The sequence below is a fragment of the Rattus norvegicus genome, chromosome 6 (genome assembly GCF_021556685.1).
Source record: "Rattus norvegicus strain SHRSP/BbbUtx chromosome 6, alternate assembly SHRSP_T2T, whole genome shotgun sequence".
NCBI classification, from domain to species: Eukaryota; Metazoa; Chordata; class Mammalia; order Rodentia; family Muridae; genus Rattus; species Rattus norvegicus.
Genome location: NC_141539.1, coordinates 81,421,802 through 81,445,399, shown reverse-complemented (window position 1 = coordinate 81,445,399; position 23,598 = coordinate 81,421,802). Strand labels below are relative to the sequence as shown.

The 23,598-nt window shown below is 40.2% G+C and overlaps 1 protein-coding gene and 1 long non-coding RNA gene across 6 annotated transcripts in view; both read right to left on the bottom strand.

The window, feature by feature from the left end:
* Positions 1 to 1,888: 1,888 nt before the first annotated feature.
* On the bottom strand, positions 1,889 to 4,106 carry LOC148005257 (uncharacterized). The gene is made up of 3 exons (XR_015623054.1): positions 4,008 to 4,106; positions 3,107 to 3,357; positions 1,889 to 2,180 (listed from the first exon to the last, which is right to left on the bottom strand). It is a non-coding gene; the product is annotated as an uncharacterized LOC148005257 (long non-coding RNA).
* Positions 4,107 to 4,492: 386 nt separating this feature from the next.
* Mipol1 (mirror-image polydactyly 1) overlaps positions 4,493 to 23,598 on the bottom strand; it is a 335,792-nt gene continuing 316,686 nt past the window's right edge. For 4 of the 5 annotated variants that reach the window (XM_087551904.1, XM_087551903.1, XM_087551905.1 and 1 more), the window contains one exon: positions 8,010 to 8,751. In XM_087551904.1, coding sequence (XP_087408030.1) covers positions 8,685 to 8,751 — 67 coding nt within the window. In that variant the 3' untranslated portion in view covers positions 8,010 to 8,684. 5 annotated transcript variants of the gene reach the window in all.

Genomic DNA, 23,598 nt, shown 5'->3' with positions numbered 1-23,598 from the left:
ATCCATTTGCTTATGACAATGATGCCATTGTATTTGAGAGCTGAGTAGTACTCCATTGTGTAGACGTACCACATTTTCTGTATCCATTCCTCTGTTGAAGGGCATCTGGGTTCTTTCCAGCTTCTGGCTATTATAAATAAGGCTGCTATGAACATAGTGGAGCACGTGTCTTTGTTGTATGTTGGAGCATCATTTGGGTATATGCCCAAGAGAGGTATAGCTGGGTCCTCAGGTAGTGCAATGTCCAATTTTCTGAGGAACCTCAAGACTGATTTCCAGAGTGGTTGTACTAGTCTGCAATCCCACCAACAATGGAGGAGTGTTCCTCTTTCTCCACATCCTCGCCAGCATCTGAGTTTTTTTATCTTAACCATTCTGACTGGTGTGAGGTGGAATCTCAGGGTTGTTTTGATTTGCATTTCCCTGATGACTAAGGATGTTGGACATTTCTTAAGGTACTTTTCAGCCATTCGATATTCCTTAGCTGAGAATTCTTTGTTTAGCTCTGTACCCCAGTTTTTAATACTGGCTTAGCCTCTTAAATGCCAAGATTACAAGCCTGTGCCACTATGCCCAGTAAATCCTTTTTAAAAAGGAATGCTGTGTTCTAAGTTTTTTTAGGATTTTTTTTTCTTTTTTTTCCGGAGCTGGGGACCGAACCCAGGGCCTTGCGCTTCCTAGGCAAGCGCTCTACCACTGAGCTAAATCCCCAACCCCGTGTTCTAAGTTTTTGTATGTGTGTATTGCATGTTGGAATATCCTTTGCACACTCACCATCCTCTCTCTCACATCTTTACTTCCCAGTGTTTTCATGTCATGCACGTGCACTCACGCATGCGCGCGCACCCGCGCGCGCACACACACACACACACACACACACACTTTCATACATCTATATAAAATCCAGGAACTACAAATTCAGTAACTTGTTTATGAGACTGTCTCAGCACAGTCATTCCCGTTGCAGCCAGCTTCCTTCAAAGGACATAGCTCATCCTTCTTTTTGCTGAAATGTCCCACTGTGCCTCTGTGCATCCCTCCTCTCATCCAGCATTGGTTTCATAGCTCCACCATTATGAGAGCGCTGTAGTAAACCTGGATGTGCAAGTATCTGTGATCGGTTGCCTTAAAGCCCAAAATGACCAGAAGTAGTACAGCTGGGTCACATGAAAGATATCTTTGGAGAAGTCCCCACACTGACTTCCTCGAGCAGGGTACAAACCCTCCCCAGCATTTGTTTTGATTCCTTCTCCTGTTTGTGTGCATGTGTCCTCACCCTTGTAGTCATGTGTGCAGGCCGGAGGCTAACATGAACCTGTTTGATCCACTCATTTCTCTCCTTTACATTGTTTACTTTTATATCGTTTTGAGTCAAGGCCTCTCACTGAATCTGTAGATCACTGGACAGTGAGCGCTTAAGTGTCTTCCTGTGTCCACACCCAGCTTCACTCTAGGATGTTCATGCTCAGCTACACTCTAGGATGGACTTCTGACCTCAGGTCTTTATTCCTACTTACACTAGAACACTTCACTTACAGACTGAGCCGTCTCCCCAAACCCGTTGTTGTTGTTGTTATTTCCCTTAATGACTGCCTTTTGCCTGGAGTGAGATGACAACATAGTTTAGTTTGGACTTCTCTAATGGCTAGTGAAGAGGGCCATTTTCTTCATGCTGATTGTATTTCAGTTTTGATGCAAAATAAAACAAAACCCCAAACATCACTGGAGAAAAAGACAGCCTCCCTCCCCCATCTCCATGCTGAGATTTTATTTATTTATTTATTTATTTATGTATTTATTTATGTATTTATTTATGTATTTATTTATGTATTTATTTATTTATTTATTTATTTATTTATTTATTTATTTATTTATTTATTTATTTATTACAGGTCTTGTGTGTGCTATGAAAACCACTAGGACTTCATAGGTACAACTGCCATGCTGGGTCTGGAAGATGCTCTTTCCTTGTTAAGTCACCCACTACCTTTGCAATCTTTCTGTTTCTGAGGTAACGATTCCTGAGTCTTAGGAGGCTGGAGTGTGGTACACGTCTCATTTAAGGTGGAACCTACTGCATTCTCTTATTCTCTACACCTTGACCAGTTGTGGGTCTTGTGATTAACAGCCAAGTACTGTAGAAACAATCTTCTCTGGTGAGGGTTGAGAGATGTAATAATCTATGGGTATAAAGATAAATCATTAGGAGTCATTTTTAGTACTGTGTCCATTTAGCAGAATAGTAGTAGTTGGTTCTCCCCTAGGGATTATGACCTGTCTTGCCACAGGTTCTTGGTTCAGATAATATTGCCAGGTATAGATCTCATGTTATGGAGAGGACCTGAAATCCAGCAGAGTTAGCTGGTCATTCCCATGACATTTGTGCCATTATGATACAGTGGGCATGTGTTGACAGGCTGTTTGGTATTAGACCTCTCAGAGTTCACATCTGGATAAGGCTGATGATCACCCCCCCACCGCCCCCCTCCCAGTAGTGCAGTCATTTGCATAGTATGTCCCAGTACTATGAAAGCTAGACAGTAGGGATGAATCTTCCAGGTCAATATCAACTTGATTTTTCCACGTCCTATGGCATGGCACCTTCAGCAATAGGATCTTACTACTAAGTTTCTGAAGGTAACCAAGAGCATTTGCAATGGCTGCACTATTTGTGCATTGTCTATTGAATCTCACTGGCCAAGAACTCCTAAATAGGTAGCACTGGGCTTTTCATTTGTTAGCCTGTGCTACACAGTAGGACATCACTCTTTTGTTATATGGTAGCTCCACTTAAGCTCACTATGTATATATTATATGGTTATATAACTTTATATAATGTGATATGGTTATATATTGTTGGAAGCTTCTTCAGTGGTATGTTTCCATATGACCTTTTAAGTGTTTCCATGTGATCTTTAGTGTTATCCCTCCCTGTGTTTCTTCTTTATCCTGTCTGTCCCTCCCCTCTTGTTCCAGTTAAACCCCTCCTGTTCCATTATTCCTCTTTAAAACTTTATAGCACTCATTTCTGTCTCCCTTCTGTTGAAAATCACCCCTCATGGGTCTGTGTTAACTCACTAACCTGTGATATCCAGATGAAACTTACCTGCTGGTTCAAAGCTGGCATCTCCTAAGGAGAGCATCCATGTGATATTTACCTTCCCAGGTCTGGGTTACCAGCTGCATAAATTTATCTGCAAACTTCCTCCTTTTATTTTCCTTACCAGCTGAATAATGTTCTCGTGTGTAAATGCACCGCATTTCTATTATCTGTTCATCAGCTGATGGACATCTAGGCTCTTCCCATTTCTTGGCTGTTGTAACTCCAGCAGCAATGAACATAGATGGCAGCTATTTCTATAGTAGGATATACAGTCCGTTGGGGTTAGTGTCAAGAAACAAATTTCATAAAACATGAAATCCATCTTCAAATATCCAACATCATTATCCACCAAGAAAACACCAATTAAAAACTTCTGTGAGATTTCAAATTACTCTAGTTACAATGGCTAAGGAAAAACAAAATAACCAAAACCCAAACCAAACGATGACAAATGCTGGCCCAGAAGTTGGGCAATGGGAGCATTTGCTCACCGCCAGTGGGAGTGCAACCCAGTGCAGCTGGAATGCAGATCAGTGAGGAGCTTCCTCAGGTTAGAAACCATTCTGCCACATGATAATAGGCTCGTTTTGTATCTTATGGAAAAACTATTTAATATTTCATTACCATAACTTATTTTGCATCTGAATAGTTTTCTTTTCTCCCTGAGAACTCTAGTGCTCCTTGTAAGCCAGTGTGTGTGCCTGGGAAATGTGCTCTCTTTCTCCACGGCCATTGTAGCAGAAGCAGTGAAAGCAAGCTTCCATAAAACAGAAAAATACATATATACTGACCACAGATTTTGCCAAAAGAAAGATACAAAATGCCACACAAAGAACCAGACACTTGACAAGGGCAACTCAAGGGCAACCCTGCTGCCCTTAGAAGACCTGGTGGGACCACCAACCTGGTGGAAGAGGTTGCTTTGGGATCTAGGGCACAATGGAGCCCAGCTCCTGTTGCAGCGCCAGAGACTCCGAGTGGGGAGGAACTTCAGCTCAGATCTGAACAGTTTAGAGAGGCTTGTAGAGTACGTCATACATTTGCTCTTATCAACTTTAATCTTTATTAAGGAAATAATAAATAGTTTGATTGTAACTTGATCTTCTTCACTGCAATATATTTCATAATGGACATCTAGTACAATGTCTTCAGCACTGTACACTTATAAATTTGATTAAGATCAATGTGTAGGAACTGTATTAAAACATGTAGGATTTGAGATAGGAGATTTTATGTGACTAAAAAGTAAATACAAGTTTTAGATACTTGAGTTGTTGCATTAAAATATATCCTTGTTAGTGACTGGATAGCTTGGGTGGCTTTCCAAGTGCCAGCATATTCTGAAAACATACTAGAGAACAACAAAATCAAGGGCAAGCACAGTAAGGCTTCTCAGTAAGAAAGTCATTTTAATGATTCTTAAAAATGCACATTTATCATTGTCAAATTCTGCTTGTGAAGACTTACATGGAAAACCACTTCAACCTTTCTAGATGTAAACTCATACTAAAGAACACAGTGAAAGAGAGAGGCTTTTCAGTAAGGGCTATTTCAGTAAAAGGATTACAAAACATTTGGTAACTCGAGATGCTGGTTTGGAACGTATGCTACTAGTTCAAATGTGCAAGCTCCAACTTAACAAATGTTTAAAATATTTGAGTTTTAGAACGGTGCCAAAATAAATCACATCTTTTCTAGAGATGACATATTTAGCTAAGCATGGGCAATATAAATCTTTCAACCATTTCATCTATTTGTTTAAAAGCCCCAGAAACCACATGCACTTCCAACCAAACATGCACAAAACGCTGCTCACTGGAGCCTGACAACCGACTTACAAATCAATTTTAAACAGGCAAATATGCTTCTGTGTGTATGTGTGGTTATGTATGCAATAACCGAACACAGAGGATAACTGTAAATGGGTTACCAGGAACACATTAATCTATGTGAGAACTCTGTGTACCACGCAAACTGCATGCAAGGTGACTGGACATGTGATGGTTACTGCATCATATAATGCCTTACGTCTAATCAGCATCTGATGGTGGGAACTTCAAGAAGTTATTATAATCTCTAGAAAGCTAGATGCAAATTAATTTCTATGCACCCCTTTTCTTATTGAACCCACAAATCTTTTAAACCTTTTTTGTGTGAAATAAGCAAATTCTATTAGTAAGTTGTCCAATAAGATTCTTCAGTTTATTTTGATAAGGAGATACACAAAATAGAAGCTTAAAATATTTATTTCAAAAAGCACTTTTACTAATTAGCTTAAAACACAATGGCTTATTTATCATAGTTATTTTATATCAATCATTAATTTTGTTTCAATGCTTATATATTGCTTGTAAGCCATCACTGTAACTGGTTTTTATAAAATTTGCATTGTAGGAAGCAGAGTGTGTTGGAAATATACTTTACGATTTTTGTAACACTGCAGCATTGGGTTTTGCAAGAGATCAAATTGAAAGCAGTTTAGAATACTCCTGCCTAGGTTTAAGGAAGGCTGAGGCAAAGTTCACGCTGTTATACAGTGCACAGAGGTGACAATAATGTCAAGAGATTTACGTGTGCCGTTTACATTGAACTACACAGAAAGAGACGTATATAATCTTTAGATTACTAGAGAAGTCATGCACACATATAAAGAGGAAATGAAAGAATAGTAGCAGAGATGACAGAACTTGAAAATGTTTAATATTTATGGTGTGTGTGTGTGCTTACTTGACTTTTATGTGTCTTGTGTGAATACAGGTGCCCATGGAGGTCAGAGGGTGTTGGGTCCCTCAGACCAGAGTTATAGAAAGCTATGAGGCACCTGACTTGGGTACTGTGAAACAACTTGGGTTTTCTACCAGAGCAATACACGAGTTGACCATAAAGACATCTGTGTAGCAGCAGACATTAAAATCTTCGCTATGCTCCAGTGGATATCCCTGCACCAATAGTTATACAGACATCACAAATTTTGATTGCTAGGTTATTAAATTTAAAATAAAGACCGAAAGTCAGGGCAGATAAGGATTTGGTGGAGGATCTTGGAAGAGCTAATGGGGAGCAGTTAGTGGAAAATATGATTAAAATACATTGTAGGAGATATTCAAAGAATCAATACAAGTGTCTGAAGAAAGAAAAAAAAATACTTGCTATACTATTCTTTTCCTTCCAGTAAGGCTTAGAGACCTACATGGGGGACAGTTACAAGACCTCAGTCCTCTGGGAAGTTCCAAAAGGCTCTGCATTTGTTTTCTCATCAGAATCACGATAATTAACAATGATCATAAAACAATAAAATCGATACTAAAATCTGCGTAATCATCATGCGGCTGCTGGTAGAGTCAAATACAGAGAGATGTGAAATGGTTTGCAGTTCAAGTGTTACAACCAACGCTGATCTTTTCTTTAAACGACTTGCTTATTTTTTTAAGAAGTGAACTCTCCTGCTGCTATAGGAACAGTCTTGGTGGTACCTACGGCAAACTCAAGGAAACACGGCAAATGGGACTCTGTAATGGATGCACTGCTGTTTAGTACGTGGCAAATGGATTTTCAGCGATTACGGTTATTCCTCCACATAAAAATAGCGATTACTTGAAGGAGTGTTGGTGGGCATTTTTAAGTGTAAGAACTCAAGACAAAAGTTGTCTGGGACATTTCGGAAGGCTTTGGGGAACCTATTCTTAAATGAGGTGGATGTTAGAAGTGTTTCGTGAGTTTCATTTTATAATCTCTTGCTCTGTACAACAGTACAGGAACCGTTGCTCAAAGCGACATTTGGAAGTTATAAAACATTTTCATTTGCGCTCAGTGTTCTAAGACTTCAGAGTAAATAACTTCAGGAAAGTGTCTGTTTCTAAAAAATAAACAAAATTCAACTTTTACCCGCAAGTGTGTTAGAAGCATTCAGGAATGGGTATTTTCTATACTTACCCTGGGTAAGTTGAAAGATGCCATGTCTTCACAAGGGGGTGGGCCAGGTGGCTGTTACAGCACGAGAACAAGCAACCCTAGCACCAACTTCCATGTTTAAGGAGTCACTGGTCTATCAGAGCCTGTGATGCTCTCTGTGACTTGGAAACAAGCGCAGTTGTTTACTTTTAATGCCCGCTGCCATTTCTCTTGCGACTCTCGTAATTTAAAATCACTGAGAGCATGAAACAAGAGTAGACTTCAAAGCTGAATGCAGCGGGATGAGTCTTCATTTTACAGATTTACAGGAAAATAGTGTATCAGTATTTTGATTCATATTTCATCTATGACAAATGACCTCAAAATATTCTTCAGAGTTGAAAGAGAAATAAAATGGCTATTTCTAATGGCATATAAAAAATGGTATAGTCTACCTTCTGAACATATTTAACCTGAAAACAGGAAATGATAAATACTTTAGCTCACTCTAATAGATGAGTTAGGAACTTAGAAAAGTTCCCGCATATAAAATTTCACTAACTCATTTTTTTTTCTTTTCTCCATTTCATTCTGTTCAAGGTTTGACCTTTCAGCTATCCAATCTGTAAAATTGACAATATTTTTCATAAGTATTCATAACATCATATAAGTGGCTATGTTTTCATTATTTTAAGTTATATCTTAAATAAATTCAAAAGTAGTAATTTGAACCAAATTGCAAGAATGCTTTTTTCTAAGTCCTCATATTTGGAATTTTTTGTATATTTTATATTAGATTCCCTTCTACCACAGCAAAAATAGTAATCTAAAACATAATAAGAATGCTAACAGGTTTGGTGTATTCTTGCCGTTTAGGATAGAGACATGCTCACTGGCTCATGCTAGCTTCCAAGCCCAAAGCGTCCCAGATTATGAGCAGAACCTTGGCTCTTTCTACAGCTTAAATGATGCTTAGATAGTTACCTAGACTCAACGTTAAAAAATACCAACAATATTTATGTGTAAGTGTACTTTAATAGCCCTTTTTATTGAAAACAGTGTATATTATTTATAGTGAAACAAAAATCATGTCTTGGTGACTGCCATTTATTGTACGATTAAAGTAAATTATACATTTAATTCAAGGCATCTATACCATATTCTTCAATATCAAGAACAATAGCTTCATACATACATTGAAGGTAGCCTACATTCTCTCATGTCTGAGCGTCTCCCATCAGCTAAGAAATATACTCTATACTGAAAACGCATTTATTTGAAGTTTTGACCTAACACAGTGGATTAAGGCTTGGACAATATTTACTTTGCTGCACTTTGATTCAGAAAGGGCCATATGCGGGGCTCCGATCCTGACGGACTTCACACGTCTTTTTATAGTACACTGGCTAAAAGATTTACATTGAAGGCACAAATATAAAACAGCTACAAAATAAGCTGCAGTGTTATAGCTGGTAAAAGCCTGTAGTTAATATATTTGGATAAATAACTGAAGTCAGCAGCAAAGTGGTTAAACATTTGTGATTTGATTTTATCTCAGCTTGGAATGTGGTTGGAGTGTCCCACTTCTAACAACTGTTTGCTAAGTTAAGGCTTTTAGTGTTTACACAGTGCTGAATGAGGCAGCCTGGTCACCAGATGTGATTGCTCCCCCAGACTGGGTGGCTTTCAGTCAGATCACGGTCCTCACAGTTCCTGTTCCAACCTTCTTCCTCAGGACATCCACCAACCTTTCTAACCTAAGTAGGGGCAGGGGAAGGGAAAAAAGAAAAGAAAGAGTACCGTTATTATTGGGAATATCTGGCTGCAAAGAACAGTAGGTGCTTGTGACCATCCACACTGGCAGTCATGCTAAGAAACAAAGCATTATTGTAAGTGAGACACACAGAGTGTTAAGAATTTGGGCTTCAAGAATAGCGCAGCACAAATTTTAATTCGGATTCCTGATTATGTTAGATGTTATGCAAAATATACAGATCACTCATTTGAATACATTTATCTTCTTGCATGAAAGTTGTGAGTGAATTTGCTATGTAAAGACAAGTTGCCATAGCAAACAAAGAGAAATTTCAGCTTCAAGCAGATTTGTGTAAGAAAAATCATTTTTAATATAGTCATATAGGCAATCTCAGATGTGGTCTTGCACATACCAAATCCCTTTCCTTTTCTCAGTCAGCTGCTTAAAATAAAGATGAAAAATTTAATGTTCTAGTAGCATAAAGCACACACATGATTTGACATTGATACAATCAGACTTTCAGTGCTATACTTTTTAAAAATTCCTCTTCAGAGTAGTACAAGCTAGGGGTTACCTATACACACACTTTGTGGTCATAGAAAAGTGATTTTTTTTTAGTTGATTAAACTGATAACCACCTAAAGTCTAGAGTGCATTCTGCAGTGCTCTTTGACGACTGTATGGAGAAAAGGCATGTTTATGTTGACCAGCTGGCTCTGCTTAACAACAGAGGTGGAGTCAGAACAGTTGTCATCTTTTTCTTTTCTTTACTAGAAGCACAAAAACTCAACCAAACCTCTCTCTTGAGGTCATGCATAGAAAAATCTTTATAAATGAACATCAACAGTCTTGTGGTCCCTCACAAAGATTAGCAAGCAACAGGCTTTTCTGCTCCAGTTTGCTGCATTTGGTCCTTCACAAATAAATGAAGCACAGAGCATGATTCTAGAAGCTATTTGAGAGCGCAGCAGGTATGAACAAGCCAACTGCATATAGGTTTGGAAATTAGAGCGTATTTATTGATGACAGCGCATAGCAAGGCTCTGCAATCAGTGATGAGGACCATGAAATAAACACTCAGAACCTTGGAGCCTTCCTTTAAGAAATGGGGCTATGGTCTCAAAGGGATTTTTTTTTTCTTTTACATTTCAAGACAGGGTGTCACTGTATAGACGTGGCTGGCCTGTAACTTGCTTTGTAGATCAGGCAGGCCTCAAACTCATGGAGCTATGCCTGCCCCTACCTCCCAAGTGCTGGGATTGAAGGCATGCACACGATGCCTGGTGTAAATCTTATTTAAGTTTATAATTATGCTCTTTGGTTATATAAATGTATATGGGTAATACAGAATCACTAAGAACAATCTCGGGCTACAAATACCTAAATTAGAAATTCGTGGAAAAACTTACTGCACTCACAGGTTAGCATTTTTTGTTGGGCATTGCTTAGTGAAGTAGATCTACCCAATAAACTGTCAAGATTATGGAAGACGGGGCTGCATAAATCTTTTAAGGTGAAGTTATATTAACTTCAATTGTGGGAGAGGGCATACAAATTCTAGTATGAATTTAAAAATATTAAAAGTTTATTGTTCAAATCTAGTTATAACTTACATTAATACCTTAAGATCAATTCCTTGTGCATGGTAGACCCCTGCTACCTGAGGCCCTGAACTAACTTATAACAAATGACTCCCATGAGAAATATTAGCAAATTGTTACTATTTTAATCCATTATTAACATAAAATATTATTTTTTGTTAATGAAATATGTCCCTGCCTCTTATCATTCATAATACTATTAAAATAATTTCTTAGAAAAAATAAAAGTTCTACTGTGCACTGTTATCACTCCTACTGTACTAATACTATAAAGCCAGACTCAGTGGGGACCAAATTGCTCACACACATCTATGCTGTACTTCTTCTTGGCTTCCTCTTTACAGACAAACTCATTCTACTCTTCTTTCCTCTTTATATGTTCAGACACTCTGCTAAGGTAAGGGGTTAGGAGGAAATACTTGAGTATCATGTTTTGGAATGTCTATCCTATTTCAACAGTTAGCACATCAACCACCTTCTCAGCTTATCCAGGTTGAATGGTTTGTGAAAATTTGATCTCAGAAATGAGAAAAATGTCAATTGCTTCGTTCTGTAAGAGAGCAGCGACTTCTGAAACACAGTGAAGCACCTATTTGTTTGTGTAAGGAGGAAGTCGCCTGCCAACTGGTCACCATGTCAACAGGAAGGTAGGCATACATGCTGAACACCTTACGGGATTCACCTGTAGGCTAGTTTTTACCATTCTGTTGTTAAAGACAAAACCAAACCAAACCATGCAGCTCTCTAAAATAAGACCCAACTGTTTCGGATTAATCAGTGATATATCCATGAGCATTTAATGGATGAGGAAAGGGCTATATCAGTGAGGACTATGAATTTTCAGGTTGGAATATGACGTAACTGAAGGACTGACAAGTAAGCTCTCCTATGGACTGTGAGGCATGTGGCGACAAGTCCAGGTCTTCGTTCCTTGTTTTTCGTTTAGAGATATTTCCATTAATGTTTGGTTACCAGAACTCTATGAATTTCAGATAACATGGCAATGGATCATCTGTCTTTGTAGGGTCATTACACCCCTCCCCTAATTCTAAGTCAAATTGGAAAAGAGTTTGCTGGCACATTTAACTTGTTTTAGCATGAATGCTTTGCAAAAAAATAAATTCATGCTAACTCACCTAAGAAAATAATAAATGGTTAAAATCTATTATTTTTAACGGAATTTCTATACAACTTAAAAGTTAAATTTACAACTATTTTGGTAGAAATCCTATTTTTCTTTTCTTTTTCTCCATTGGTTGATTCACTTTACAGTCTAGTTGTAGCCCCCTTCCCTCCTCTCCTCCCAGTCCCTCCCTTACACCTGGTACCCCCACTCCCCTTCTCTGAAGACCCCCATGGGTACCCACCCACCCTGGTTCATCAAGTCACAGCAGGACTAAGCACATCCTCTCCCACTGAGGCCAGACCAGCTATGAGAAATGGACCCAAAGGCCCACCACAGAGTCAGAGACAGCTGCTACTCCAATTGTTAGGGAACCCACATGAAGAATAACACATGTCAAATCATTCAACATGGATAAGCTGAGTAGGTGGTTGATGTGCTAATTGTTACACATGGGTATCTTCTGTTACATATGTGTAGTGGGCCTAGGTCCAGCCCATGCAAACCCTTTGGCTGGTGGTTCAGTCTCTGTGAGCCCCCAAGGGTCCAGGTTAGTTGACTCTAGGTTTTCTTTCTTTTTTAAATATTTAGATTTTTATTATTTTCAATTTCGTATATGTATATAATGCCCAATGTTCATACTCAACTCTCTACCTTCTTTTATCCCCTTTCTTTCTCTCTCCTTTTTTAATTGGATATATTTATTTATTTATATTTCAAATGCTATTCCCTTTTCCGGTTTCCTGTCTATAAGTCCCCTCCACCATAAGGGTGTTCCCCCTCATCTATCCCCCTTATTATCCCCCCTGACATTCCCCTGCACTGGGGGTCCAACCTTGGCAGGACCAAGGGCTTCCCCTTCCACTGGTGCCCCAAAAAGGCTATTCTCTGCTACATATGCGGTTGGAGCCCTGAGTCAGTCCATGTATAATCTTTGGGTAGTGGTTTAGTCCCTGGAAGCTCTGGTTGGTTGGCACTGTTGTTCTTATGGGGTTGCAAGCCCCTTCAGCTCTTTCAATCCTTCCTCTAATTCCCCCAAAGGGGGTCCCATTCTCAGTTCAGTGGTTTGCTGCTAATTCACCTCTGTATTTGACATGCTCTGGTTGTATCTCTCAGGAAAGAACTATATCCGGTCCCTTTCAGCATGCACTTTTTAGCTTCATCAATCTTATCTAGTTTTGGTGGCTGTATATATATGGGCCACATGTGGGGCAGGCTCTGAATGGCCGTTCCTTCAGTCTCTGCTCTAAACTTTGCCTCCATATTCCTCCTATGGATATTTTTGTTCCCCCTTTTAAGAAGGAGTGGATGCACCCGCATTTTGGTCATCCTTCTTCTTGAGCTTCCTGTGGTCTGTGGATTGCATCTTGAGTAATTTGAGATTTTGGGCTAATATCCACGTATCAATGAGTGCATACCATGTGTGTTTTTCTGTGATTGGGTTACCTCACTCAGGATATTTTCTAGTTCAATCCATTTGTCTATGAATGTCATGAAGTCATTGTTTTTGATAGCTGAGTAGTACTCCATTGTGTAGATGTACCACATTTTTTTGAATCCATTCCTCTGTTGAAGGGCATCTGGGTTCTTCCTATTATAAATAAGCTGCTATGAACATAGTGGAGCATGTGTCTTTGTTGTACATTGGAACATCTTTTGGGTATATGCCCAAGAGAGGTATAGCTGGGGCCTCAGGTAGTGCAATGTCCAATTTTCTGAGGAACCTCCAGACTGAATTCCAGAATGGTTGTACCAGTTTGCAATCTCACCAAAAATGGAGGAGTGTTCCTCTTTCTCCACATCCTCGCCAGCATCTGATGTCACCTGAGTTTTTTATCTTAGCCATTCTGACTAGTGTGAGGTGGAATCTCAGGGTTGTTTTGATTTGCATTTCCCTGATGACTAAGGATGTTGAACATTTCTCTAGGTTCTTCTCTGCCATTCGATATTCCTCAGCTGAGAATGTTTTGTTTAGCTCTGTACCCCATTTTAAACAGGGTTACTTGGCTCTCTGGAGTGTAACTTCTTTAGTTCTTTGTATATTTTGGATATTACCCCTCTATCAGATGTAGGATTAGTAAAGATCTTTTCCCAATCTGTTGGTTACTATTTTGTCCTAATGACGGTGTCCTTTGCCTTACAGAAGCTTTGCAATTTAATGAGGTCCCATTTGTCAATTCTTGATCTTAGAGATTAAGTCATTGGTGTTTGTTCAGGAAATTTTTCCCAGTGCCCATTTGTTCGAGACTCTTCCCCACATTTTTTCTAATAGTTTGAACGTATCTGGTTTGATGTGAAGGCCCTTGATCCACTTGGACTTAAGCTTTGTAAAGGGTGATAAGAATGGATTGATCTGCATTCTTCTACATGCTGACCTCCAGTTGAACCAGCACCATTTGCTGAAAATGCTCTTTTTCCATTGGGTGACTTTGGCTCCTCTGTCAAAAATCAAGTGACCATAGGTGTGTGGGTTCATTTCTGGGTCTTCAATTCTATTCTATTGGTCTATCTGTCTGTCTCTGTACCAATACCATGCAGTTTTTATCACTATTGCTCTGTAATACTGCTTGAGTTCAGGGATAGTGATTCCCCCTGAAGTCCTTTTATTGTTGAGGATAGTTTTAGCTATCCTTGGTTTTTTGTTATTCCAGATGAATTTGGAAATTGTTCTGTCTAACTCTGAAGAATTGGATTGATATTTTGATGGGGATTGCATTGAATCTGTAGATCGCTTTTGGTAAAATGGCCATTTTTACTATATTAATCCTGCCAATCCATGAGCATGGGAGATCTTTCCATCTTCTGAAATCTTCTTCAATTTCTTTCTTTGAGACTTGAAGTTCTTGTCATACAGATTTTTCCCTTGTTGGTTAAAATCACACCAAGATACTTTATATTATTTGTGACTATTGTGAAGGGTGTCATTTCCCTAATTTCGTCCTCGGCTTGTTTCTCTTTTGTGTAGATGAAGGCTACTGATTTGTTGGAGTTAATTTTATATCCAGCTACTTTGCTGAAGTTGTTTATCAGGCTTAGTAGTTCTCTGGTGGAACTTTTGGGGTCACTTAAGTATACTATGATAACATCTGCAAATAGTGATATTTTGACTTCTTCCCTTCCAATTTGTATCCCTTTTACCTACTTTCACTGTCTGATTGCTCTGGCTGACTCTAGCTTTTCTTGTGGTGTCCTTGATTGCTCGGGCTCCCTCATTCCTTCCCATCTCCCACTCTTCCACAAGACTCTCTGAGCTCTACCTACTGTTTGGCTCTGGGTCTCTGCATCTGTTTCCATTAGCTGCTGAATGAAGTCTCTCAGAAGAGTTATGCTAGGTTCCTGTAATAATCTATTTGTAATTATATAATTATACATGCAGTATAATGAAATTAACTTTTCCACAAAAATATAATCTATGTTATTTACCAAGTTTATGTTTTGCTCCCATGTTTTACTATGAATGAATCCCGTGACATGTTCTCTATATAAGAAATAATAAATGAGCAGTGCCTATGTGTCATGAAGTCTTGAGAGGCTACCTTTTCATATATTTAATATTCTCCATAACTCTATTATAATTGGATGACAGAAACAAAGGCTACTGGGAGAATTTGATCAGTGCCCCGCAGCTAGTGGGTTGTGGAGTTGAGATATAATGGTGGCCTAACAACCACAGTTCCTAATCTTTCTAACATATTGTGTTGCTTGAAAAAAGTACCAAGACCACTCTGCTTTCTGTCTGAATTGTTATGAGTCAGAATTATCCTTATAAACTGGATAATCTAGTGAAATGAGACAGAGAAGACTGACAGAACTAATTCCTCAAAGTTAGAAGCCAAGTGAATAGTTTGCATAGGAGCCACCTTTTCCCTTCAGTAGTAGGGATAGAGTCCAGGGCCTTGAGAAAGCAAGGCAAGTGATCTATAACTGCAATACAGCCCCGGATAGTTTTACTTTTTATTTGGAGACGGAGTCTGACTAACTGCTCAGGTTGGCTTTGAACTCATTCTGTAAGGCCAGGGGCTGGAGAGATGTCTCAGTGGTTAGGAACACTTGCAGTTGCAGCGGACCCAGGTTCAGCTCTCAGCATCCCCATCAAATGGCTTACAACCACAAGTACCTCTAGTTCCAGAGGATTCGATGTGCTCCTTCTTCTAGCCTCTGTGGGCATGTGCATGAAGGTGGTGCACATACAGACAAGCCAGCGCAAATGTATATGTAATAAATAAACAACAAGTTTGAACCATCGTATACTTGGAGGCATGAATCAGAGTTGCAGCAATGCAGATAGGAAGAAGGGGAGGATTGGAAAGGCATGTAGAACAAAGGCTCAGAAGTACTTAGTGACTTTTGCTGTAGAAGCTATTAAAGTAGGAGAGGCCAGAAGGTCAATTCCCATGGTATTGGTGACTAGGTAAACAGTAATATTCTGAGGCATAGAGGGGAAAGCAGCAGATTTCGGTTAGAAGCTCTGCCTATGAGGATTAGTTTTGTTTGACACTTGCAAACCTTAGGGCTTGGTGAGATGTGTATATGGGGATGTTAAGTAAATGCTTGGATACCAGAATTTATGATAATGGCTGATTTCTGTTTAGTCAACAAATATTTCATGAGTAATTAGGAGCAAAGTGAGAAAGATCACCTCATCAACAGATTATTAGCAAATGTTACAATGAAAGATTAAGCACAGCCATTAAGTAGCATCTAGTTTGGTATGGAAGCAGAGGAAAGACTTGCAAAGGTTACCATGTGATGCTTGAAGTAGTCTAAAAAAGGAATAAAATCACCTCAGAAAAGATGGTAGTGGGAAATGGGTAAGGATCATGTGTTAGTCATGGTTACTGTTGCTATGATGAAACACCGTGACCAAAAGCAACTTGGGGAGGAAAAGGTTTATTTAGTTTATATTTCCCCATCACTGTTCATAATCAAGAGAAGTCAGGACAGGAACATGGAGGCAGGAGCTGATGTAGGGGCCACAGACAGATGTTGGTTTATTGGCTTACTTTCCATGGCTTGCTCAGCCCGTTTTCTCACAGAATCTAGGACCAACCAGCCCAGACATAGCACCACCCACAATGGTCTGGGCCCTCCCCATCAATCACCAATTAAGAAGGTGTTTTACCAGCCTACAGACTAGGAAAGGAGCTTCACCAACCCTACATCTGACAGAGGACTAATATCCAAAATTTACAAAGAACTCAAGAAATTAGGCACCAACAACCCAAATAACCCAATTTAAAAATGGGGTACAGAGCTAAGCAGAGAATTCTCAAGAGAGGAATATCAAATGGCGGAGAAGCATCTAAAGAAATGTTCAAAGACCTTAGTTATGAAAGAAATGCAAATCAAAACAACTATGAAGTACCATCTCATACCCATCAGAATGGCTAAGATCAAAACATCAAGAGATAGTGATGGTATCTGCTGTTGAGGATGTAGAACTCCTCCATTGTTGGTAGGAGTGTAAACTTGTACAACCACTTGGGAAATCAATGTGGAGTTTCTCTAGAAAACTAGGAATAGTTCTACCTCGAGACCCATCTATACCACTCCTGGGCATATACTCAAAAGATGCTCCAACATCTTACAAAGAAACTTGCTCAACTATGTTCATAGCAACTTTATTTGTAGTAGCCAGAAACTGGAAACAACCTACATGTCCCTCAACTGAAGAATGGATAAAGAAAATGTGGTACATCTATACAATGACATACTTTTCAGCTATTAAAACCGAAGACATCATGAATTCTTCAGGCAAATGGATGAAATGTGATAATATGTCGAGTGAAGTAACCCAGTCCCAAAAGGATATGCATGGATGTAGTCACTTATAAGTGGATATTAACCCTAAAATACAGGTACTATGCTACACTCCACAGACCCAAAGAAGTTAAACAAGAAAGAAGGCCCAAGCGAGGATGACTGAATCTTACTTAGAAGGGGAATAAAATAATCGTAAGAGGCAGATGGAGGGAAGGAACTAGAGGGGAGGGGAAACGGGGGATTCAGGATCAGGTGTGAGGAAGGACAAGAGATGGCTAGATTGCCATGAAAATGAATGTGAATCTGTAACTGACAGGGGTGGGGAGGTGGGGGGAGGTATCTCCAGGACATGGCCTGGGACAAGGGAGGCACCTAAGAATCACTGAGGGTGGCCTTAGCTGTACTTACTACATTGGGGATATGTAACCTGAAGAGGCCACTCCTATATCCAGGCAGGAACCACGGTAGAGCAAAAGAGACACCAAACCAACAGAACTTTCCACCCCAAATTTATCCTGTTTATAAAAAATGCAGGCACAAGGGATGGAGCAGAGACTGAGGAAATGGTCTACCAATAACCAGCCCAATTTGAGACCCATCTTGTATGCAAATACCACTCCCTAACACTATTAATGATTCTATGTTAATGCCAGCAGATAGGAGTCTAGCATAGCTGTTCTTTGAGAGGCCCCACTTAGCTGCTGACTCAGACAGATGGAGATACCCACAATCAAACAGTGGATGGAGTTTGGGGACTCATGGAAGAATAGGAGGAAGGCTTGTGGGCCCAGAAGGGGATAGAAACTCTACAGGAAGACCAATAGAGTCAACTAAGCTGAACCCTTGAGGGTCTGTCTGAATCACCAACCAAAGAACAGACACAGATGGGACCTAGGCCTCCCTGTACATATGTAGCAGATGCAGCTTGTTCTTCATGTGGGTCCTGAACAACTGGAATAGGATCTATCCCAAAAGCTGTGGCCTGTGTGTGGGACATGTTCTTCTAGCTGGGCTGCCATGTCTCACCTAGACTTGACTTGCCAGGGTATTAGGATGCCCAGGGAGGCCCCGCCCTCTCAGAGAAGGGGAGGAGGATGGTAGAAGGATTGTGGGAGGGGGTGGCTGGGAGGGATGCAGTGAGTGGGATATAAAGTGAATACTTAAATAAAATTAAATTTAAAAAATGCCTTACACAGTTGGATCTTATGGAGGAGTTTTCTCATTTTCTCAATTGAGGTTCCCTTTTGTCAGACAATTCTAGCCTATGTCAAGTTGAAATATACTACCTAGCACTGATGAGCATTCCAGGCAGAGGAAATAATATTTATATAATTCTAGGCAGGAGAAATAATACACGAAGGAAATAATACATTCTTTATATAAATAATACATAGGAACAGTTAAGAAGAACTTCATGTGTAATAAGTACACCAGAGCTATGGTTTCTTGGGATGATGAACTACAAGGTGGGAGACAGGATGGCATGAGAGTAGCCAGGCAAGTCAGGGTAGGTTGCATTCTAGTTGCTACCAGAGCCACAGGAACAATGAAAAAATTCTAGAGCAGTGGTTCTCAATCTGTGGGTCATGAGTCCATTAGTGTCACACATCAGATCTCCTGCATATCAGATATTTACATTAGGATTCATGACAGTAGGAAAATTACAGTTATGAAGTAGGAATGAAAACAATTTTATGGTTGGAGTCATCACATGAGAAACTGTATTAAAGGGTCACAGAATTAGAAGGTTGAGAATCCCTGAATTAGAGGAAGAAATAAGAAAAAAGAGTAGAAGGGTGGGAAGGGGATAAACCAAAACGAAGTCAGTGTAGTATAAAATTTTGAGAAGAGTTTGAGAAAGCAGTCTGAGATGTAACAGATGACTTGCTGTCCTAGAATAATGCTTTAAGAAGGGAGTGATTGAGAGACACCACCGGACCCTGAAGGAAACAGACCGGATAAACAGTTCTCTGCACCCAAATCCCGTGGGAGGGAGAGCTAAACCTTCAGAGAGGCAGACAAGCCTGGGAAACCAGAAGAGACTGCTCCCTGCACACACATCTCGGACGCCAGAGGAAAAAGCCAAAGACCATCTGGAACCCTGGTGCACTGAAGCTCCCGGAAGGGGCGGCACAGGTCTTCCTGGTTGCTGCCGCTGCAGAGAGCCCCTGGGCAGCACCCCACGAGCGAACCTGAGCCTCGGGACAACAGGTAAGACCAAATTTTCTGCTGCAAGAAAGCTGCCTGGTGAGCTTGGGACACGGAAGCAGAATTTCTCTAGGAGGCACGGTCTGTGTTTACCGGAAGTCCCACACCCGCGGATCCCGGCCCGCAGCAGCTCTCTGCTCCCAGACCCGGTGAGAGAGAGACCCAACCGCCTGGTCAGGTGGGCACTCCTGAGGCTGCAGAGCGGAAGAGATCACCAACACTGCTCACCCCTGCCCACATCCCTGGCCCAAGAGGAAACTGTATAAGGCCTCTGGGCTCCCGTGGGGGAGGGCCCAGGAGCGGCAGGACTTCTGCGCCTGAGACACCACCGGACCCTGAAGGAAACAGACCGGATAAACAGTTCTCTGCACCCAAATCCCGTGGGAGGGAGAGCTAAACCTTCAGAGAGGCAGACAAGCCTGGGAAACCAGAAGAGACTGCTCCCTGCACACACATCTCGGACGCCAGAGGAAAAAGCCAAAGACCATCTGGAACCCTGGTGCACTGAAGCTCCTGGAAGGGGCGGCACAGGTCTTCCTGGTTGCTGCCGCTGCAGAGAGCCCCTGGGCAGCACCCCACGAGCGAACCTGAGCCTCGGGACCACAGGTAAGACCAAATTTTCTGCTGCAAGAAAGCTGCCTGGTGAACTCAAGACACAGGCCCACAAGAACAGCTGAAGACCTGTAGAGAGGAAAAACTACACGCCGGAAAGCAGAACACACTGTCCCCATAACTGACTGAAAGAGAGGAAAACAGGTCTACAGCACTCCTGACACACAGGCTTATAGGTCAGTCTAGCCACTGTCAGAAATAGCAGAACAAAGTAACACTAGAGATAATCTGATGGCGAGAGGCAAGCGCAGGAACCCAAGCAACAAAAACCAAGACTGCATGCCATCATCGGAGCCCAATTCTCCCGCCAAAACAAACATGGAATATCCAAACACACCAGAAAAGCAAGATCTAGTTTCAAAATCATATTTGATCATGATGCTGGAGGACTTCAAGAAAGACATGAACACACTTAGGGAAACACAGGAAATCATTAATAAACAAGTAGAGGCCTACAGAGAGGAATGGCAAAAATCCCTGAAAGAATTCCAGGAAAACACAATCAAACAGATGAAGGAATTAAAAATGGAAATAGAAGCAATCAAGAAAGAACACATGGAAACAACCCTGGATATAGAAAACCAAAAGAAGAGACAAGGAGCTGTAGATACAAGCTTCACCAACAGAATACAAGAGATGGAAGAGAGAATCTCAGGAGCAGAAGATTCCATAGAAATCATTGACTCAACTGTCAAAGATAATGTAAAGCGGAAAAAGCTACTGGTCCAAAACATACAGGAAATCCAGGACTCAATGAGAAGATCAAACCTAAGGATAATAGGTATAGAAGAGAGTGAAGACTCCCAGCTCAAAGGACCAGTAAATATCTTCAACAAAATCATAGAAGAAAACTTCCCTAACCTAAAAAAAGAGATACCCATAGGCATACAAGAAGCCTACAGAACTCCAAATAGATTGGACCAGAAAAGAAACACCTCCCGTCACATAATTGTCAAAACACCAAACGCACAAAATAAAGAAAGAATATTAAAAGCAGTAAGGGAAAAAGGTCAAGTAACATATAAAGGGAGACCTATCAGAATCACACCAGACTTCTCGCCAGAAACTATGAAGGCCAGAAGATCCTGGACTGATGTCATACAGACCCTAAGAGAACACAAATGCCAGCCCAGGTTACTGTATCCAGCAAAACTCTCAATTAACATTGATGGAGAAACCAAGATATTCCATGACAAAACCAAATTTACACAATATCTTTCTACAAATCCAGCACTACAAAGGATAATAAATGGTAAAGCCCAACATAAGGAGGCAAGCTATACCCTAGAAGAAGCAAGAAACTAATCGTCTTGGCAACAAAACAAAGAGAATGAAAGCACACAAACATAACCTCACATCCAAATATGAATATAACGGGAAGCAATAATCACTATTCCTTAATATCTCTCAATATCAATGGCCTCAACTCCCCAATAAAAAGACATAGATTAACAAACTGGATACGCAACGAGGACCCTGCATTCTGCTGCCTACAGGAAACACACCTCAGAGACAAAGACAGACACTACCTCAGAGTGAAAGGCTGGAAAACAACTTTCCAAGCAAATGGTCAGAAGAAGCAAGCTGGAGTAGCCATTCTAATATCAAATAAAATCAATTTCCAACTAAAAGTCATCAAAAAAGATAAGGAAGGACACTTCATATTCATCAAAGGAAAAATCCACCAAGATGAACTCTCAATCCTAAATATCTATGCCCCAAATACAAGGGCACCTACATACGTAAAAGAAACCTTACTAAAGCTCAAAACACACATTGCACCTCACACAATAATAGTGGGAGATTTCAACACCCCACTCTCATCAATGGACAGATCATGGAAACAGAAATTAAACAGTGATGTCGACAGACTAAGAGAAGTCATGAGCCAAATGGACTTAACGGATATTTATAGAACATTCTATCCTAAAGCAAAAGGATATACCTTCTTCTCAGCTCCTCATGGTACTTTCTCCAAAATTGACCATATAATTGGTCAAAAAACGGGCCTCAACAGGTACAGAAAGATAGAAATAATCCCATGCGTGCTATCGGACCACCACGGCCTAAAACTGGTCTTCAATAACAATAAGGGAAGAATGCCCACATATACGTGGAAATTGAACAATGCTCTACTCAATGATAACCTGGTCAAGGAAGAAATAAAGAAAGAAATTAAAAACTTTTTAGAATTTAATGAAAATGAAGATACAACATACTCAAACTTATGGGACACAATGAAAGCTGTGCTAAGAGGAAAACTCATAGCGCTGAGTGCCTGCAGAAAGAAACAGGAAAGAGCATATGTCAGCAGCTTGACAGCACACCTAAAAGCTCTAGAACAAAAAGAAGCAAATACACCCAGGAGGAGTAGAAGGCAGGAAATAATCAAACTCAGAGCTGAAATCAACCAAGTAGAAACAAAAAGGACCATAGAAAGAATCAACAGGACCAAAAGTTGGTTCTTTGAGAAAATCAACAAGATAGATAAACCCTTAGCCAGACTAACGAGAGGACACAGAGAGTGCGTCCAAATTAACAAAATCAGAAATGAAAAGGGAGACATAACTACAGATTCAGAGGAAATTCAAAAAATCATCACATCTTACTATAAAAACCTATATTCAACAAAATTTGAAAATCTTCAGGAAATGGACTATTTCCTAGACAGATACCAGGTATCAAAGTTAAATCAGGAACAGATAAACCAGTTAAACAACCCCATAACTCCTAAGGAAATAGAAGCAGTCATTAAAGGTCTCCCAACCAAAAAGAGCCCAGGTCCAGATGGGTTTAGTGCAGAATTCTATCAAACCTTCATAGAAGACCTCATACCAATATTATCCAAACTATTCCACAAAATTGAAACAGATGGAGCCCTACCGAATTCCTTCTACGAATCTACAATTACTCTTATACCTAAACCACACAAAGACACAACAAAGAAAGAGAACTTCAGACCAATTTCCCTTATGAATATCGACGCAAAAATACTCAATAAAATTCTGGCAAACCGAATTCAAGAGCACATCAAAACAATCATCCACCATGATCAAGTAGGCTTCATCCCAGGCATGCAGGGATGGTTTAATATACGGAAAACCATCAACGTGATCCATTATATAAACAAACTGAAAGAACAGAACCACATGATCATTTCATTAGATGCTGAGAAAGCATTTGACAAAATTCAACACCCCTTCATGATAAAAGTCCTGGAAAGAATAGGAATTCAAGGCCCATACCTAAACATAGTAAAAGCCATATACAGCAAACCAGTTGCTAACATTAAACTAAATGGAGAGAAACTTGAAGCAATCCCACTAAAATCAGGGACTAGACAAGGCTGCCCACTCTCTCCCTACTTATTCAATATAGTTCTTGAAGTTCTAGCCAGAGCAATCAGACAACAAAAGGAGATCAAAGGGATACAGATCGGAAAAGAAGAGGTCAAAATATCACTATTTGCAGATGATATGATAGTATATTTAAGTGATCCCAAAAGTTCCACCAGAGAACTACTAAAGCTGATAAACAACTT